Source organism: Haliotis rufescens, unplaced genomic scaffold (genome assembly GCF_023055435.1).
Source record: "Haliotis rufescens isolate VD_foot unplaced genomic scaffold, xgHalRufe1.0.p SCAF_25, whole genome shotgun sequence".
Lineage (NCBI taxonomy): Eukaryota > Metazoa > Mollusca > Gastropoda > Lepetellida > Haliotidae > Haliotis > Haliotis rufescens.
In genome coordinates this window covers 8,298,633-8,316,024 of record NW_025963946.1, presented here as the reverse complement: position 1 = coordinate 8,316,024, position 17,392 = coordinate 8,298,633, and the positions used below count along the sequence as shown (strand labels likewise).

At 41.0% G+C, this 17,392-nt stretch overlaps 2 protein-coding genes across 2 annotated transcripts; both read left to right on the top strand.

The window, feature by feature from the left end:
• Nucleotides 1–15,311: 15,311 nt before the first annotated feature.
• On the top strand, nt 15,312–16,292 carry LOC124141394 (vegetative cell wall protein gp1-like). The gene has a single exon (XM_046509401.2). It carries the CDS (start codon nt 15,312–15,314, stop codon nt 16,290–16,292), a length of 981 nt encoding a protein of 326 aa, XP_046365357.2.
• A 471-nt stretch (nt 16,293–16,763) lies between these two features.
• On the top strand, nt 16,764–17,165 carry LOC125383621 (protein TsetseEP-like). The gene has a single exon (XM_048402216.1). It carries the CDS (start codon nt 16,764–16,766, stop codon nt 17,163–17,165), a length of 402 nt encoding a protein of 133 aa, XP_048258173.1.
• Nucleotides 17,166–17,392: the final 227 nt, after the last annotated feature.

Here is a 17,392-nt window from a genome sequence, read left to right as displayed (position 1 = left end):
GCATTAGACTGTTAAGAATGCGAAGAATGCGGCCTTTGTTATAATGTCTTAGTGGGGGCACGGGTGGCCCAGTCGCCTAAGGCGCAGCGATTTGCTGTGTAGAGTTGCGTCCCTTGGGCACGCCAGAAACCTATGATTCTTGGTTCGAATCCCAGTTCACCCCGATTATGTTTCTAGGTTTGTCAGCACTATACCCGTGCTCGTTGGTTTCACCGAAGTGGTAAACGTCTGAGACCTGCATCAGCTCGGGCTTTCCTCCCACATTAAGCTGACATGCCGTGATATAACTGGAATACTGTTAAAAGCGGCGTTAAACCCAACTCACTCACTGACTCACTATAATGTCTTAGTTGAGGAATTCTTTAGGAATGCCAGCTATTTGGAATGTAGTCGGTGTAGATTCCTTCAGATGTATACTAGAATGATCGTCATCAAATGGAATGTCACCCTATCGTGAAAGAATGAAACAGTCCTCGATCTCTTGATATAGCAACTCAATGAATACGTAGAATGTCGTCATTGAGACGAAGAGGAGAATGTCCTCATTCACTATTTAATCATCACAGTCGACTGCGAGGAAATATATATATTTTGTTTTTGCTTACAAAATACAGACGGACCTTTCATTTTTGGATGGAAAAAATCTGATTCAACCAATACCATCAATCATTTTCACTAGAATTAATGAATGAAAAAGAGTAGAGTTTTAAAAAAAATAGTTCTCTACTTTATTCACCCCGTGATATATTTTGTTGTAAAAAGTCAGTCTTATTCTTATTTTCAATCTTAATTTAACCAACTCTGAAAGATTTCCTTCACTCATATCCTGCCCCAAGTTTCCCATCTAAACCCTAAATCTGACCAAACATGTTCTTCTTGAATTATATCTAGTTCACATCACATATTTTTCACATAATATATGATAAATGAATGTAAGTATGTTGTAAAAGCTAGGTTGAAATGAAACATCCCAAGTCCTTATTAAGGATACATGAAGAGTTTCAGAATATTGTTTTCTCTACGATAGTGTTTTCCAAATCCTGTTGAAATTCACGAAACACATATCTTCCATATAGCATGTATCCCTTATTCCACACGGTTTTTAGAACTTTTACCCACCTCGACCCTATACTATGATATACAACCATAAATGGTCTTATAACCGTCCCCCCTTATGGTAACCCATGTTTAACTTACAGTACCCTGTTTAGAGATAATACGTTAGTATTTATCATTTTGAAAATGGTACTCATTGAATGACTTGGAATGTCACTCAGAATAGTTTTTTCCCAAAATTCCAAGTTTTATATATATGTTGAATTGCTGAGCGAAGTGGAATGTCACTTTCAATAGTTTATCAGGAATTCAAAAAATTTCTCTGGACTGAAGTGGTGACCAACCAACCATGCAGACTTGTCTCGTTGGTAGCAAATGGTCGTTAGCTTAAATCCTTTTCATCCAACGGAATTATAATGCATTTAAATGACATGCACCAAACGTTTCAAGGGTTAAAAGAGCGCACGAACCCTTAGTTTTTCACAAGAAGTTCAGCTTTAAAAGCGAAATGATCTCGGCTCGTGACACATGCGCATGTAGGCACTGCTACTGATAAGACCTATGAAAATAGACAGGAAAAACAAAACTCTCAGTTTACAATCAGACGTCAACGATACAGTCAGTCACGTCTTTTTATCTTAGTTTCTCTCAAATTTAACAAACGTTGCCAAGGTATTAGTAATATGAATTTGTAATCAAAGAAAATTATGTAAATCGTGAAACACTGTCTACTGTTCACGACGTTTTGTAACATACATGATCACTCGTTTTCTTGTCCTTAATATTTGCGTTTTTCTGTTTCAGCAACTAGACTTGTTTGTAGTTTTCTTATGTGGGTGTTATTGCACTTCAGCATGTCGTCCCCTTTTACCACCCCTGTTTATACCTGTGTGTTTTGTCAGAAGGTATACACTTCCAAACGAGCTTTAGTTAGGCATCAGAGAAATTGCGGGCCTTTGTCTCAAGGTTTTACATGTAACACCTGTTCCAAAAGTTTCAATCGTAAAGACAATTTAGATTCGCATGCGAAAACGTACCATTTACATGACAGAGATAATTTGATGTGTCAATTTTGTCATACCGTTCTTCCGATCTATACCACCTGTAGAAGTCATCGTGGTTCAAACAGTACTCAATCCGCGAGTACTAAAGTGCGCATGGAAATGAAAAAAAAAAATGTTTTGCTGGATTTAATAATCGACGCAAAGCATTACGAAGATTTAAATACGAAATAACAAAACAACTGGAAAAGTACTAGTCTGGATTTGCTAGTTTTATCTCAGTGCTCAATACAACATGTACTTTACAGGAGGTAATTTGTAAGCACTTTCAACATTCAAAAATAAAACTAATTCCAAATTGACATGGCAGAAACAGGCTATAGGCATTATGCAAATTAGCCTGGAAAAAAGTTATCAAAACAACAATAAAAATAACAGCTATGTTTATGTACATAATAATAATGACATGTAAGTTGTTGTTTAAGAAGGGAATATGTTATTTTGACGATGATTCACTACTCCCACAATGCCACTCACAAATCACTAACCACTGACAAATCCCATGCACGTGGGTTTCAAGCACCTGTTTTCACCTGTCGTCAAGGTGTCATAGGTCATGGACATTCACCTTGATCTACTAACACCTGGTTATGCTCAGTTTCACAATAGTATGTTTTGTTCATATTTTTACACACTTTTACGTGCAAAAAGACATAAAAACCTTTGATACACTGTATTTGTGCCAAGGCCCAATTAGTACTAATTGAGTTGTTTGAATATTTATATATTTTGTATATTAACTGCATTTATGAAAAATCTGAGATCGAAAAAACAGGGTTTTTTTCAATTCCGTGAGTACTTTAGCTCTGCTTCTACCAATCAAACGTTTAATTGTAGAACGTGTTCCAGATCTTTTCCTTCCTCGAAAGCTCTCACGTCACACTTAAAACGAAACCATCTGTCTTCTCAAACTGGTCGTTTGGCAGACTCGGCAGCCAAACGCCGGAGACCCAACGAGGCTCCGCAGGGGTGCTATTCTCGACAAGCATTAGGAAGCCGGGCTAGGGAATATGATATAATTCCTCAAGGTCGGGAAGGCCACGATCCATATGTCTATTCATTGAAAATTCAACCCAATGTAATTCAACATTGAGAATCTGAATTGGCGCAAAAACGTGCCATCAAATGGGGCTTATGCGTCAATTCTAAACAGAGTGAGACTGGACCAACAGGCGAGAAAACTTATGTCACGCCTTATTTTAGAACTAGAATGGAACCGGCTACTCTAGCCGACGATTTAGACGCGCAATTCTTATCATTCATGAATGAAATCATGAGAGATTTAGACAATTTTGAAGGGGGTAGTTCCAATTTTAACTTTGAACAGGTCATCAGTGTGAAATTATCCGTTGTGAAATTTCAACCTTTTCGCCTGTCTTCCTACATTCCCCTTTCCTGTCAGCTGCAATGCAAACGTTCTCTGTTGAATATTACAAACACAGTGGGCGAGAAATGTTTTCTGTATTGTGTACTGGCTCACCTGTACCCTGTTGGGTCAGAGCATGAGCGAGAACAAGTGCATTGTTACACGGCACATGAATCTAAAATTCATGTCAAGAGCTTTAACTTTTCCATGCCGTTGAAAGATATCGGTCGTTTTGAACGTATGAATCAGTTGGCTATAAACGTGTACGGGTACGAGGAAGACACCGTGTTTCCTGCTCGTATTAGCGATCAAAGCGATCTTGTGGCAAAGGAGAGGGTGATAGATCTCTTACTTCTGACGCCCGATATCGATGATGGAGAACCATCCGATGATGGTGGGGCCTCACTTCGTACTCATCACCAGTTTGTCTGGTTTGGTGAGACGAGATAATAATCATCTAAGCAAACATATCTGTTGCAAATGTTTGTGGACGTTTACTTCGGATCACAGTTTAGAAAAGCATAAGCCCTATTGTCACCAAAAAGCTCAGACAATCAAAATGCCCGAGCCAGATAAAGCCGTGAGAGAGTTTTCGCTTTTTCATATGTCAAAAACCCAACGGACCACATTTGTCTTCTATGCCGATTTTTAATGTATTCTCAAACCATCATGGTGGTGGTACCCAACACATTCACATCACGTGTCATGTGGCTATGTTACAAAATCGTATGTAGGGTTGAAAAATATTCGAAACCTTTGAAAGTGTTGTTTTTTGTGTGGCGAGAAAGCAGTTGAACTTTTCATGGAAAACCTTTTGGTCGATTACGATGAAATGCAAGATATTTTATAAAACTCCGTCCCTATGAAACTAACATCTTCAGACAGCGAAGTGATAGACAGCACCAGTTGTTGTTATTTATGCGGGTATGAAATCGAATTTGAGAGACATCTCGATCATGATCATTTGACAGGTGCATTTTGAGGGGGGTGTCATTCTTATTGTAATGTGAATTACCAGGAAAACAAGACAATAGTCTGCGTATGTCACAATGCAAGCAGATACGACAAGCATCTCATTCTTCAGGCTGCAGAACTGTTGAAGGATCGAAAACTGTCCTGCATCCCTCATAACACAGAACAGTTTCTCATGTTTCGCATTGATGGTCTGATGTTTCTAGACTATTTTTAGACACCTCACTAGATATGTTGGCCAACAATCTAAGAAACAAAGGTCAGAATCAGTTCGTTCATTTGAAACAAGAGTTTCCTCATGACACGCTGACTCGAAAACTACCGTACTTTTACGAATATGTCTCGAGTTTTGCTGTATTAGATGAAACTAAATTTCCTACTCAGGATCAGTTTTATTCATCTCTTCACGAGGAAACATCTCAGAGGAAGAATACGCCTTTGCACGTCAACTCTGGGACACGTTTCAAATACAGTCAATCAAAGACTTCACGAAACTATACGTGGCTGTGGACACGCTCGTTCTGACCGATGTCATGGAAGCATTTGGAACCATCAGTCTGGAATTTTACGGGCTAGACACTTTTCAATATTATACGTTACCAGGCATGGCCATGGATGCTTGTTTACGCATGACGATAATGTCTCTGAGTTTGTTCACCGACCGCGACATGTACACCTTTATCGAGAGAGGTATAGGTGGAGGCGTGGCCATGATAGGTCATCGTCACGCCGAGGCCAACAATAAGTACATGGCTGATTTTGACTCTAGCCAGGACGAGTCCTATCTGATGTATTATGACGTCAACAATTTCTTTATAACCACAATATTCCATCGTCCAAGGTATGGAACATGATAAAAAAGATCAAAGGCATGGGATCAAATTCTACAGTTAACCATCTAAAGGATGGCGATACTTTGCTAAATGATAAATCTGATATTGTCAATAGACTTGGGAAAACATTATCTCAACATTCGTCTTACCGTAATCAAATTACGTTCCTAAATTTAAAAAATATCAGCTTCAACAGGAAACGAAGAAAATATTTTTTACATCTGATAATGGTGAAGATTACAATGAGGTATTTTCACTACATGAGCTATATACTGCCTTAGGGCAAGCTCATGATACAGCAGCAGGCGCTGATAATATTAATTATCAGCTGCTTAAACACTTGCCAGAACCATGTCTTTAAACTTTGTTGAATTTATTCGATGATATTTGGACATCAGGGACCTTTCCACCTCCAGGGCATAATGCCATTGTTATCTCCATACCAAAACCTGGGCGGGATCATTCTGATCCATCAAATTACCGACCTATATCTCTCACTAGCTGTGTTTGTAAAACTATGGAACGCATGGTAAATATTCGATAAGTGTGGTACTTGGAAACAAATAATCTTATTACCAATATACAATGTGGTTTCCGGAAAAAAAAACAGAAGAACTATCGATCATTTAGTGCGTTTAGAATCGTTTATTAAAACATCAATTGTAAATAGACAACATGCTGTATCGATCTTTTTCGATGTAGAAAATGTTTACGATACAACATGAAAACATGGTAATTTAAAAGATCTTCATGATTTTGGATTAAGAGGCCGTCTGTCTCATTTTATATCTCAGTTTTTAACAGACAGGCAATTTCAAGTCCGAGTGGGTACAACCCTGTCTGGTCATTATAATCCGGATCCGAGTGTCCCACAAAGCAGTAATTTGTCTGTCACTTTATTCAGTATAAAAATTAACAGTTTGTCAAAAGTTTTAACTGATTCAGTAGATGGATCACTTTGTCCTTAGTGTGGTAAGAACATGCACACAATAGGCAATTACAATTATGTCTAAATTAAATTCACAAGTGATGTCTAGAGAACGGGTTTAAATTTTCCAAATCAAAAACAAACTGTAAACATTTCTGCAGAAAATATAAACTGCATAAGGACCATGAACTATTTCTAAATGGCACCCCTATCAAAGTTGTGAAGGAGCCAAGTTCGTGGGACTTATTTTTGATAACCTTTTGACTTTCCTCCTACATATTGAATACCTAAACGCTAAATGTCTGAAGGCACTCGATTTATTGAAAGTAGTTTCTAATTTGAAGTGGGGAGGGGATCAAACAACCCTCTTACACTGGTATAGATCACTGATCCGTTCAAAACTTGATTATGGCTCCATCGTCTATGGTGGAGCCTGCAAAAGTAATTTATAAAACCTCGACACTATTCGACACGCCGCCAGACGCCAGACACGCAGGCCTTGACATCAGCTCACTTTACTTTCGTAAGAGGCGACAAACGGAATCGGGTGGTCAGGCTCGCTGATATGGTTGATGCATGTCAACGTAGCCCAATTGCCGTGACCGATGCTCCTGATATCAATCACTGGATTGTCTTGTCCAGACTCGATTATGTAGAGACCGCCATCATGTTACTGGATTATGGCTGAATGCGGCCTTAAACAACAAACTAACAAACTTGACGTTCAGTCAGGTGAGCTAAGAATAACACCCGTGGTAAACGTGAATCGGCATATCATATCAGACTAACTAATTTGAGTCTGAAAATAAATCTTCCAATCAAAACAGACTTACTTAATATCTGCATTGTACTTTTTTGTGCCTTGCATTCCCACGGCCATCAAGAATATAAAACACCCAGCGCTGATTAGTACCAGGTATTTGAAATAACGCTTCCCAGGCATTTCGCGGAGCCAGTTTATCAGTCAGCCTCCACGAAAGGTAACTGTTTCAACTCTAGCGTGCTACAAATTGTAATTGCCATTCCAACCGGTAAATCAATGTGTCAGCCTGTCTCGTTTTAACACCTGTACTCCTCGTTATGGTGTGACTGCATCGTAACCACAGTGACTACATAGTGACTGCGTCGTAACCACAGTGACTACATAGTGACTGCATCGTAACCACAGTGACTACATAGTGACTGCATCGTAACCACAGTGACTACATAGAGACTGCATCGTAACCACAGTGACTACGTAATGGGTGAGAGTGAGTTTAACGCAATATTCCAGCAATATCACGGCGGGGACACCATAAATGGGCTTCACACATTGTACCCATGTCGGGAATCGAATACGACGAGCAAACGCTTATCCACTAGGCTACCCGATCGACCCGATTACATAGTGACTGCATCGTGACCACAGTGACTACATTATGATCACAGTACTACATAGTGACCACAGTGACTGCTTAGTCATCACATAGTGACCACAGTGACTGCATAGGGACTGCATAGTGACAACAGTGACAGCATAGTGACTGCATCTTGACCATAGTGATTACATAATGGCCACAGTGACTTGCTTGTGACCACAGTACTACATAGTGTTTGTTTGTTTATTGCCGCACTCAGCAATATTTCAGCTATATGACGGCGGTCTGTAAATAATCGAGTCTGGACCATGGTCCAGTGATTGACATCATGAGCATCGGTCCACGCCTCTTACGACAACCATAGTCGCCTGTTACGGCAAGCATGGGTTGCTGAAGACCGGTTGCTGAAGATTCTCTACCCGGATCTTCACAGGTCGAGTAGGCATAACTACATAGTGACCACAGTGACAGCATTATGACCACAGTACTACATGGTGACAACAGTGACTACATTATGACCACAGTACTACATAGTGGTCATAATGTAGTTATGGGGTCAGTCACTACATTATGACCACAGTACAACATAGTGACCACAGTGACCACATTATGACCACAGTGACCACATTATGACCACAGTACTACATAGTGACCACAGTGACCCCATTATGACCACAGTACTACATAGTGACCACAGTGACTACATAGTGACCACAGTGACTACATAGTAACCACAGTACTACATTATGACCACAGTACTACATAGTGACCACAGTACTACATGGTGACAACAGTGACCACATTATGACCGCAGTACTACATGGTGACCACAGTGACTACATTATGACCACAGTACTACATAGTGACCACTGTGACTACATTATGACCACAGCACTACATAGTGACCACAGTACTACATGGTGACAACAGTGACCACATTATGACCGCAGTACTATATAGTGACCACAGTGACCACATTATGACCACAGTACTACATATTGACCACAATGACTGCATAGTCATCACAGAGTGACCACAGTGTCTTCATAGTGAACAGAGTGACAATATAGTGAGTGAGTGAGTGAGTTAATATTTCACGTCACATAGGGAATATTTCAGCCATATCGGAACGAGAAGTTATACATTAATAATACATATATTTAGACTAAATAAAAACCTGTCATCGACAGACAGTAAAATAATTAGAATATCACAGGTTAATATTTATAACTAGCATACAACCATAAAAAGATATCAATATATGTAACAATACAATATAAAAAGGCTGAAAGTAGATCACCATGCTAGGGTCCATGGGGACTTACAGTACAGTTGCTACCCGCAAGGACCCCAGCAGGATTCACATCATCCCTTCAGGTGTTGGCGACTATTGGCAAATTCAGTCGAAATTTAAAAGCACACATATTCTACGATTAAACCTATGATAGTAATAACATACTTTGGATGATATGGACCTGATATACCCACTCAGGAGGACAATATTTTTTACAGTACTTTAACCTCCGCCATGGGCACTGCAACAAACAATCTCAGTTCATAATTAGACACTACCAATTTAAGAAACAACTGTGTGCATCAAATTGCATCAAGAAGTTCAATTTCTTTTAAAAAGCCTATAATTAAATGAGAACTAATACTATCAACAAGATCCTTAAGAGATGATGATTTGAAATAGTTATCTCTTGTGATGGTATCTCTCATCACAAGGGATACAACATGTAGGATCCACACGTTGCAACAAATATTTATGAGTGGAACATGAATGGCCAATACGACATTGTCGTAAAATGACCGCATCATGTCTTGACTGACAACCCAAGAAGGTGTAGCCCATAGTCGGTTTAATTTCATGAAATTTATTCATACGAGTACCTACCTCTCTGATGTAACATCGAATGACAGGTTTGCTATCGCTGGTTAGGATTAGAACTGGCGTCGCAGATTTGTCGAGTGCTGCTTTTGCGGCAGCATCGGCCATTGTGTTCCTAATGATTACAACATGGCTGGGTTACGAACAGAAAATGATGTTGTATTGGCCAGGAGCAAGATCATTAAACAGTTCAATGATTTCTATTAAAAGTGGATGTGTGGAAGTCATGTTTTAATAGCCTAAAGGCAAAAAAATGAATCAGACAAGATGATGAACTGGTTATGTTTTGTTTGGCTGTTGGTGTATTTTAGTGTTGTTAAAATAGCATTTGCTTCTGCTGTGAAAATAGAACAGTTATAGGGTAATCTTGATGATACAGTCCTGGATCCAATGACATTGGCGCTGGCAACAGCTGGCGTCACCATCCTTGGGTCCATCTGTAAATATATATTTGTAAGTATCATATAAGCTTCGTAATTCATTATATTGTTGTTGATGAAAAAGTTGATTTGTGTCAGATTTCTTTAGTTTGGTTAATGTTAGATCCATATCTGGCTGCACTAACTGCCAAGATGGAGACGAGAAGAGCTGAGTGGGGGCAATGTTTCCAAGATTTATTTGCGCAGCATAAATATCAGACTGTAGTCTTATTCCAAGTGGTGGAATATTATAGCGATTTTCGTAAAGGGGATTATAGACACAGTCATACGCTTGATTGGATTTAGAAGAACGTAATTTAGATCTATACTGTAAAGATAATTTAATGCGCCGGTGTTGAAGGGGTGGAACAAAGTTAGCCTCCGCTACAGAATTTGGACACCCAAACTTTAACCAGTTATGTGTAGACTTCCACCACCAACAAGACTACCGTTGTTTTTAATACTTCGTGGTATACCCCATAGCACAAAACACTCCATTTTATGAACATATTTGCGTTGGTGTGTGATCATGTTCTCCTTGAATATAGTTGCGGTGAGGGGTGGTCGAGTAGCCTAGTGGTTAAAGTGTTCGCTCGTCAAGCTGAAGACCCGGGTTCGATTCCCGACATGGGTACAATGTGTGATGCCCATTTCTGGTGTCCCCCGCCCTGATATTGCTGGAATATTGTAAAAGCGGCGTAAAACCATACTCACTCACTCACTCACTAGTTGCGGTGAACAAGTTTGGCCGCACACGAACCCATGGCTAGCATGCGCAATATGGAAAGACTACTCCAACCGGAGTTATCTTCCCTTATTGTAGGTTACATTGAAACATCTTCACTGGATGTAATTCCCTTTGACCAGGTTTAAGTAACTACTGAACTAAACCACCTCAAACAAGTATTTACACGGTATAACCTCTATCCTGAGCAACTAGTACAACAGACGATACAGAACATCACCAAGAAATCTCAGAAATACCCACGTCAAAAGTCTGCACCCTTTGTGATCAGCCTCCCCTACTTTGGAACAGTTAGCCACAAAATCCAGTGACTCTTAAAGAAACAGGCCAACATTGATGTATTTTTCAAGAGAAGTCATACCATTCAGAACACAATTAAAGCCACAGGGAAACCACCATCCAGCCACAAGCTAGAACCATCAGGAGCAGTGTACCACATTCCATGCAATTGTGGACAAGCCTACATAGGAGAAACATCTAGGCCCCTAAAACCCCGAATAAAAGAACACCAAAGCTCAGTCGCCACATGTGACTCTAAATCAGCTCTATCAGACCACATCAGTGACAACCCAAGCCACAGCATCCAGTGGGAGAAAGTCACAGCTCTCACCACCAACCCCAAAGACTTCAAGATCAGGAATCTACAAGAAGCCATCAACATTAAAAGACTCCAGCCGTCAATCAACCGTGACCAAGGCTATTACATACCCCCGGTGTACAATCAACACATCAAAGACCCCAATCAGCCATAATCCCGTTGTTTAAATTACTGGCCGCATCTCTGTTTATGTCAATGACTTCACCGATGATTGTCATCACTACCCTTGGGTGTACATAACAGGCTTCTCTACTCCAGCATAACAATATCTACTCTACTGTATAAACATTGGCTGGTTGGTTGGTTTGTTGTTTAACGCCGCACTTATGCAATCACGCAAGTGGTATACAGAGTGTGGTTGGCAAATATATATACAAGTAGGAGGCAATGTTATACCCGTGAAGATTCCGGGGTAGAATAGGTCTTCAGCAATCCGTGCTTGCCGTGAAAGGTGACTATGCTTGTCGTAAAAAGCGACTAACGGCGATCGGGTGGTCAGGCTCGTTGACTTGGTTGATGCATGTCATTGATCCCAATTGCGTGGATCGATGCTCATGTTGTTAATCACTGGATTGTCTGGTCCAGACTCGATTATTTACAGACCGCCATCATGTAGCTGGAATATTGCTGAGTGCGGCGTTAAACAACCAACCAACCGTTACAAAAGGTAGATATTTAAGTTGGAGATCTGACTTATTCTGTATCTATCAATTTCCAGATTTTGAAGTGGTTGTATGTTCTTAAAGTATTGTCATAGCGACTGATTTATGACTACCATTGTCTGCAGTACATTTGACTTCAAGGGCAATTTACCCTTACTTAATTGTCATTACGTTTTAGGCGCTAATCCCCGTTGTTAATCCTCACCAACATTTCATTGTATTTTGACTGTCAGTCAGCCTGGACTACCATATCACTTCCCTTTAACTACTGCTTTTTATAGTATGGCATTTATTGCCCTAATTGATCATCCCATGAACTGTGTTTGTTAATCACGCCCATATGTCCAAAGCAACGTCGTTGTCTCTTTGTCTGTCCATTGTTGTTCATATACTATATATATCATTGCTACCATTACACAGTTACTACGGTGTTAGTCAGGCTTGGTATTCCGAGTGCTGGCATAGGGACGACCTCGAGCAGGATGTGCTGCTCGTAGGAAACGCCCTGAGGTGAGCTGGAGCTCCGCTCACCTCTTGTACGCCTGAGCTGGAAGGTCCGCTCATCGCTGTGTTTGTGTTGTCAGAGCAGGTATTCCGCTCATTGTGCAATTGTTGTTTATTGTTTACATGTTGTGCATAAAGCGTTCCGGGACAGTGATGTCGATTTTGTCCTTTATTCCCCCAAGAGCTAATTCCCCGTCAACATGCACGTTGACAGTATCATTCAGGATGCTTGAACCTAACTTAAATGGTTACGAAATACAAACAATTAACATCTGCATTGCGAATGTATTCTCTGCTCACATAAATATAATACATCTGCATTAATGGCTACAGTAGAATTGAATGCACTCAAAACTAAACAACAGGCTTAATTTCAATATGTGACGGGTGTTTAAAACTAATATCTAAGACAAAACACATTGGCAATATCTGTCATTGTGTTCCTGCAATCTAACACATTGCTGTAAACTGTGTTAATTGTCCTGCAGAAAAAAAACAACATTGCTTGTTTCAATTTCAGAATCGACAGCAACAGTCGAATTCAAAGCACACTCTAAGTTTCATTATAACAGGATCAAATCAAGGAGTTCATTTTCAATATATCAGATATCGTAACATTTAATTAAAACTTATATGAAGAATAACCCCTGGTGATATATTGGAACCATCTGTATATCCTACAAGCGGAAATAATGCTGTATTGTTTAATTAAGATTCAGAAAGACATTGCAAGTTTCAAATTTCAGAAACGAAGGCCACAGTTGAATTCAATGCTCTAAAATACAGAATAACAGAATTAAAGTGAGTGAGTGGGGGTTAACACCGTTTTTAGGAATATTCCAGCAATATCACGGCAAGGTACACATTCACAACGGGCTTCACACATTCTACCTATGTTTAGAATTGAACCCATTTTGAGCATTTTGGTTGGTTTGTTGTTTAACGCCGCACTCAGCAATATTCCAGCTACATGACGGCGGTCTGTAAAATAATCGAGTCTGGACCAGACAATCCAGTGATCAGGAGCATCGATCCACGCACTTGGGATCGATGGCATGCATCAACCAAGTCAGCGAGCCTGACCACCCAATCCCGTTAGTCGCCTTTTACGACAAGCATGGGTTGCTGAAGACCTGTTCAACCCCGAAATCTTCACGGATCCTTGTAGTAAAGGCCCAGGTACCACATGGGCTACTCTAGGTCAATGGCAACCTATCCTGGTCAAGAGGAAACCAAATGGACTGGATGGTCAGAATTGACAAGATTTGGTCCATTATGTGTCAACGTACCCTGACAAGGTGGATCGTTGTTCACAATACCAATCACTGGATTGTCTGCTCCAGGTTTGATTATTATACAGGCTGGCATCATGACGCTGTAATATTGCTGTGTGTGGCATCATACAACAAAGAAACAAACATTAACCAGCATAACCAAAATCACCCGGGAAGTATACAAAGTTGACATCTCATTGTGGCCAACTGGTTACCAACTGAAATTTGGAATCAAGAGCTGTAGACAAGGCCATACTTTGGATGCAATTAATAATGTAAGTATACCATGTCTTTTGTGATGTTATTAGAAAATATAGGACCCGGATTCGAACCCACAATCATTGGTTTCTGGCGTGCCTAAGGGACGCAACTCTGCACAGCGAATCGCGGCGTCTTAGGCAACTGGGCCATCCGTGTCCCCGACCGTGGTATGAAAGGGACATGACAACTGGTTTTGTGTCAATGCAATAGTCACTTGTAATTATTACCAATTAAAAAAAATATGATGACAATGGCAAACTGAAGCTATTAAGTATATTCAGCTGGATTATGATGCCAGTTAAAAAGTAACGAGTTGAAGATATTTTATGTGAGCTTCTATAATCCATTGTGTATCTTTTAGAATCGTAGAATGTAATGTAGATTATTTAAATGTTTTTTAAGGATTTGTCAATATGAACATCCCAGGTAGTGAATATATGATATGAGCTTGTGTTATTATTCAGTGTGAAACCTGAAACGGTTTGAATAGGTCCGGCACACATTGCTTTTCTTAAAAGGGTTTGTCACCAACCCCAAATTCGTCAAGGCCAGGCGTACTTATTTTCAAGATGCTTTGTTGTTTTTACTGGAGTATAAACGCAGTACTAGAAAACTTTCAGATACCTTCAGCAACCTTCAAATTTCTTGGTATCTTCAACATACTTTTTGTATGTGTTTCACATTTAAGTGAAGAAAATGCACCAAATTTTGACATTTTTTTGGGAAGGTTTCCAGAAGGTTCCCAAAGGTATCCGGGCCGGATCCAAAATGGGTAGGTATCCGGAAGGTATCCGGAAGGTTTCCGGAACACGGAAACCTACACATTTTTTGCTGTGAGTATAAATAATGCCAAAGTTAAATGTTTCTTCGTGGACACTTAATACACACCTGGACATCTTAAAGTTGAGATGATAATTACAAACTGACAGATTAGGTACTAAATGTTCATTCATATTTTCTGCATGCCTCAGTACTGCAAACAAAGAGCCCCCTTTGAAGAAATTGTAGATACATTTCAATAATTAAAGTCACATGCTATATATTTGTAACTGTGTAAATCATACTAAATACACATATAATGTATGTGATGAGATTTCCCTTAGATTGGAATTCAGTTGGGGGGGGTAACATTATTCAAGGTGTATAGTGGAAGGAATATTCCATATAGGAGTATTTCATCACTTGTGTTTCTTCTTTGAGAAGCATTAGGATTTGGAGTACACAGTAAGTATATGACAAATGGATGAACAACTTTATAATTAGGAGCAATGTTTTCGTGTAGGTGATTACAGTGTTAGAACCTACACCAAAACATTGCTCCTAATTGTAATAAAGAAGTTGTTCATCCATATATCTTATCCTTATCCTTGTTTCTGTTCAGAGATGCCACAGAGGAAGAACTGGAGGAAGGCCATGCAGCGACGGATGGAAGAGAAGCGACTGAGGGAGCAACAACGACAGATGGAGGAGTATCGCCTCCCTAAAAATGATGCCGCGGATGGCAGACTCGTTAAAACCTGTTGTGAAACCACAAACTCTGATCATATACTTCAAACTGAAACTATGCCTGACACTATGCCTGACCCAATGCCTGAAAGAATGCCCGACCCAATGCCTGAAACTATGCCTGACCCAACGCCTGACCCAACGCCTGGAACTATGCCTGACCCAACGCCTGGAACTATGCCTGACCCAATGCCTGAAAGAATGCCCGACCCAATGCCTGAAACTATGCCTGACCCAACGCCTGACCCAATGCCTGGAACTATGCCTGGCCCAATGCCTGACACTATGCCTGACCCAACGCCTGACACTATGCCTGACCCAACGCCTGACCCAATGCCTGACACTATGCCTGACCCAATGCCTGACACTATGCCTGACCCAACGCCTGACACTATGCCTGACCCAATGCCTGACACTATGCCTGACCCAATGCCTGACACTATGCCTGACCCAACGACTGACCCAATGCCTGGAACTATGCCTGACCCAGTGCCTGACACTATGCCTGACCCAACGACTGACCCAATGCCTGGAACTATGCCTGACCCAACGCCTGACACTATGCCTGACCCAACGCCTGGAACTATGCCTGACCCAACTCCTGACCCAATGCCTGACCCAACGCCTGACCCAGTGCCTGGAACTATGCCTGACCAAATGCCTGACACTATGCCTGACCCAACGCCTGACCCAATGCCTGACCCAACGCCTGACACTATGCCTGACCCAACGCCTGACACTATGCCTGACCCATTGCCTGAACCTATGCCTGAACCTATGAATGGTACTATGCCTGACCCAACGCCTGAACTTATGCCTGACCCAACGCCTGAACCTATGCCTGACCCAATGCCTTAACCTATGCCTGACCCAACACCTGAAACTATGCCTGGCCCAATGCCTGAACCTATGCCTGACCCAACGCCTGAAACTATGCCTGAACCTATGCCTGACCCAACGCCTGACACTATGCCTGACCCAATGCCTGGAACTATGCCTGACCCAACGACTGAAACTATGCCTGACCGAACGCCTCGAATAGTACACATTACGTTGCTAGAAACTATACCTGGCCCAATGCCTGAAACTATGCCTTACCCAACGACTGAAACTATGCCTGACCGAACGCCTCGAATAGTACACATTACGTTGCTAGAAACTATACCTGGCCCAATGCCTGAAACTATGCCTTACCCAACGACTGAAACTATGCCTGACCGAACGCCTCGAATAGTACACATTACGTTGCTAGAAACTATACCTGGCCCAATGCCTGAAACTATGCCTTACCAAACGCCTGAAACTATGCCTTACCCAACGACTGAAACTATGCCTGACCCAATGCCCGAACATATGCCTGACCCAACGCCTGAAACTATGCCTGACCCAATGCCTGAACCTATGCCTGACCCAACGACTGAAACTATGCCTGACCCAATGCCCGAACATATGCCTGACCCAATGCCTGAAACTATGCCTGACCCAATGCCTGAACCTATGCCTGACCCAACGACTGAAACTATGCCTGACCCAATGCCTGAAACTATGCCTGACCCAATGCCTGAACCTATGCCTGACCCAATGCCTGAAACTATGCCTGACCCAATGCCTGAACCTATGCCTGACCCAACGACTGAAACTATGCCTGACCCAATGCCTGAAACTATGCCTGACCCAATGCCTGAACCTTTGCCTGACCCACGCCTGAAACTATGCCTTACCCATGCCTGAAACTATGCCCGACCGAACGCCTCGAATAGTACACATTACGTTGCTAGAAACGGTTGAAGCGCACATAAAAGTATTTAAACGTTGCAGTAAAGGGTTTCTAATCTCTTTTACAATATTTTAGAGAACTACATAGATGTGTTTGGACATTTTCATTTTTGTTTCTCATGAAACTACGCACATAAGGAATAATAAAAAAAACTTTTTATATCTTTATATAATTTACAAAC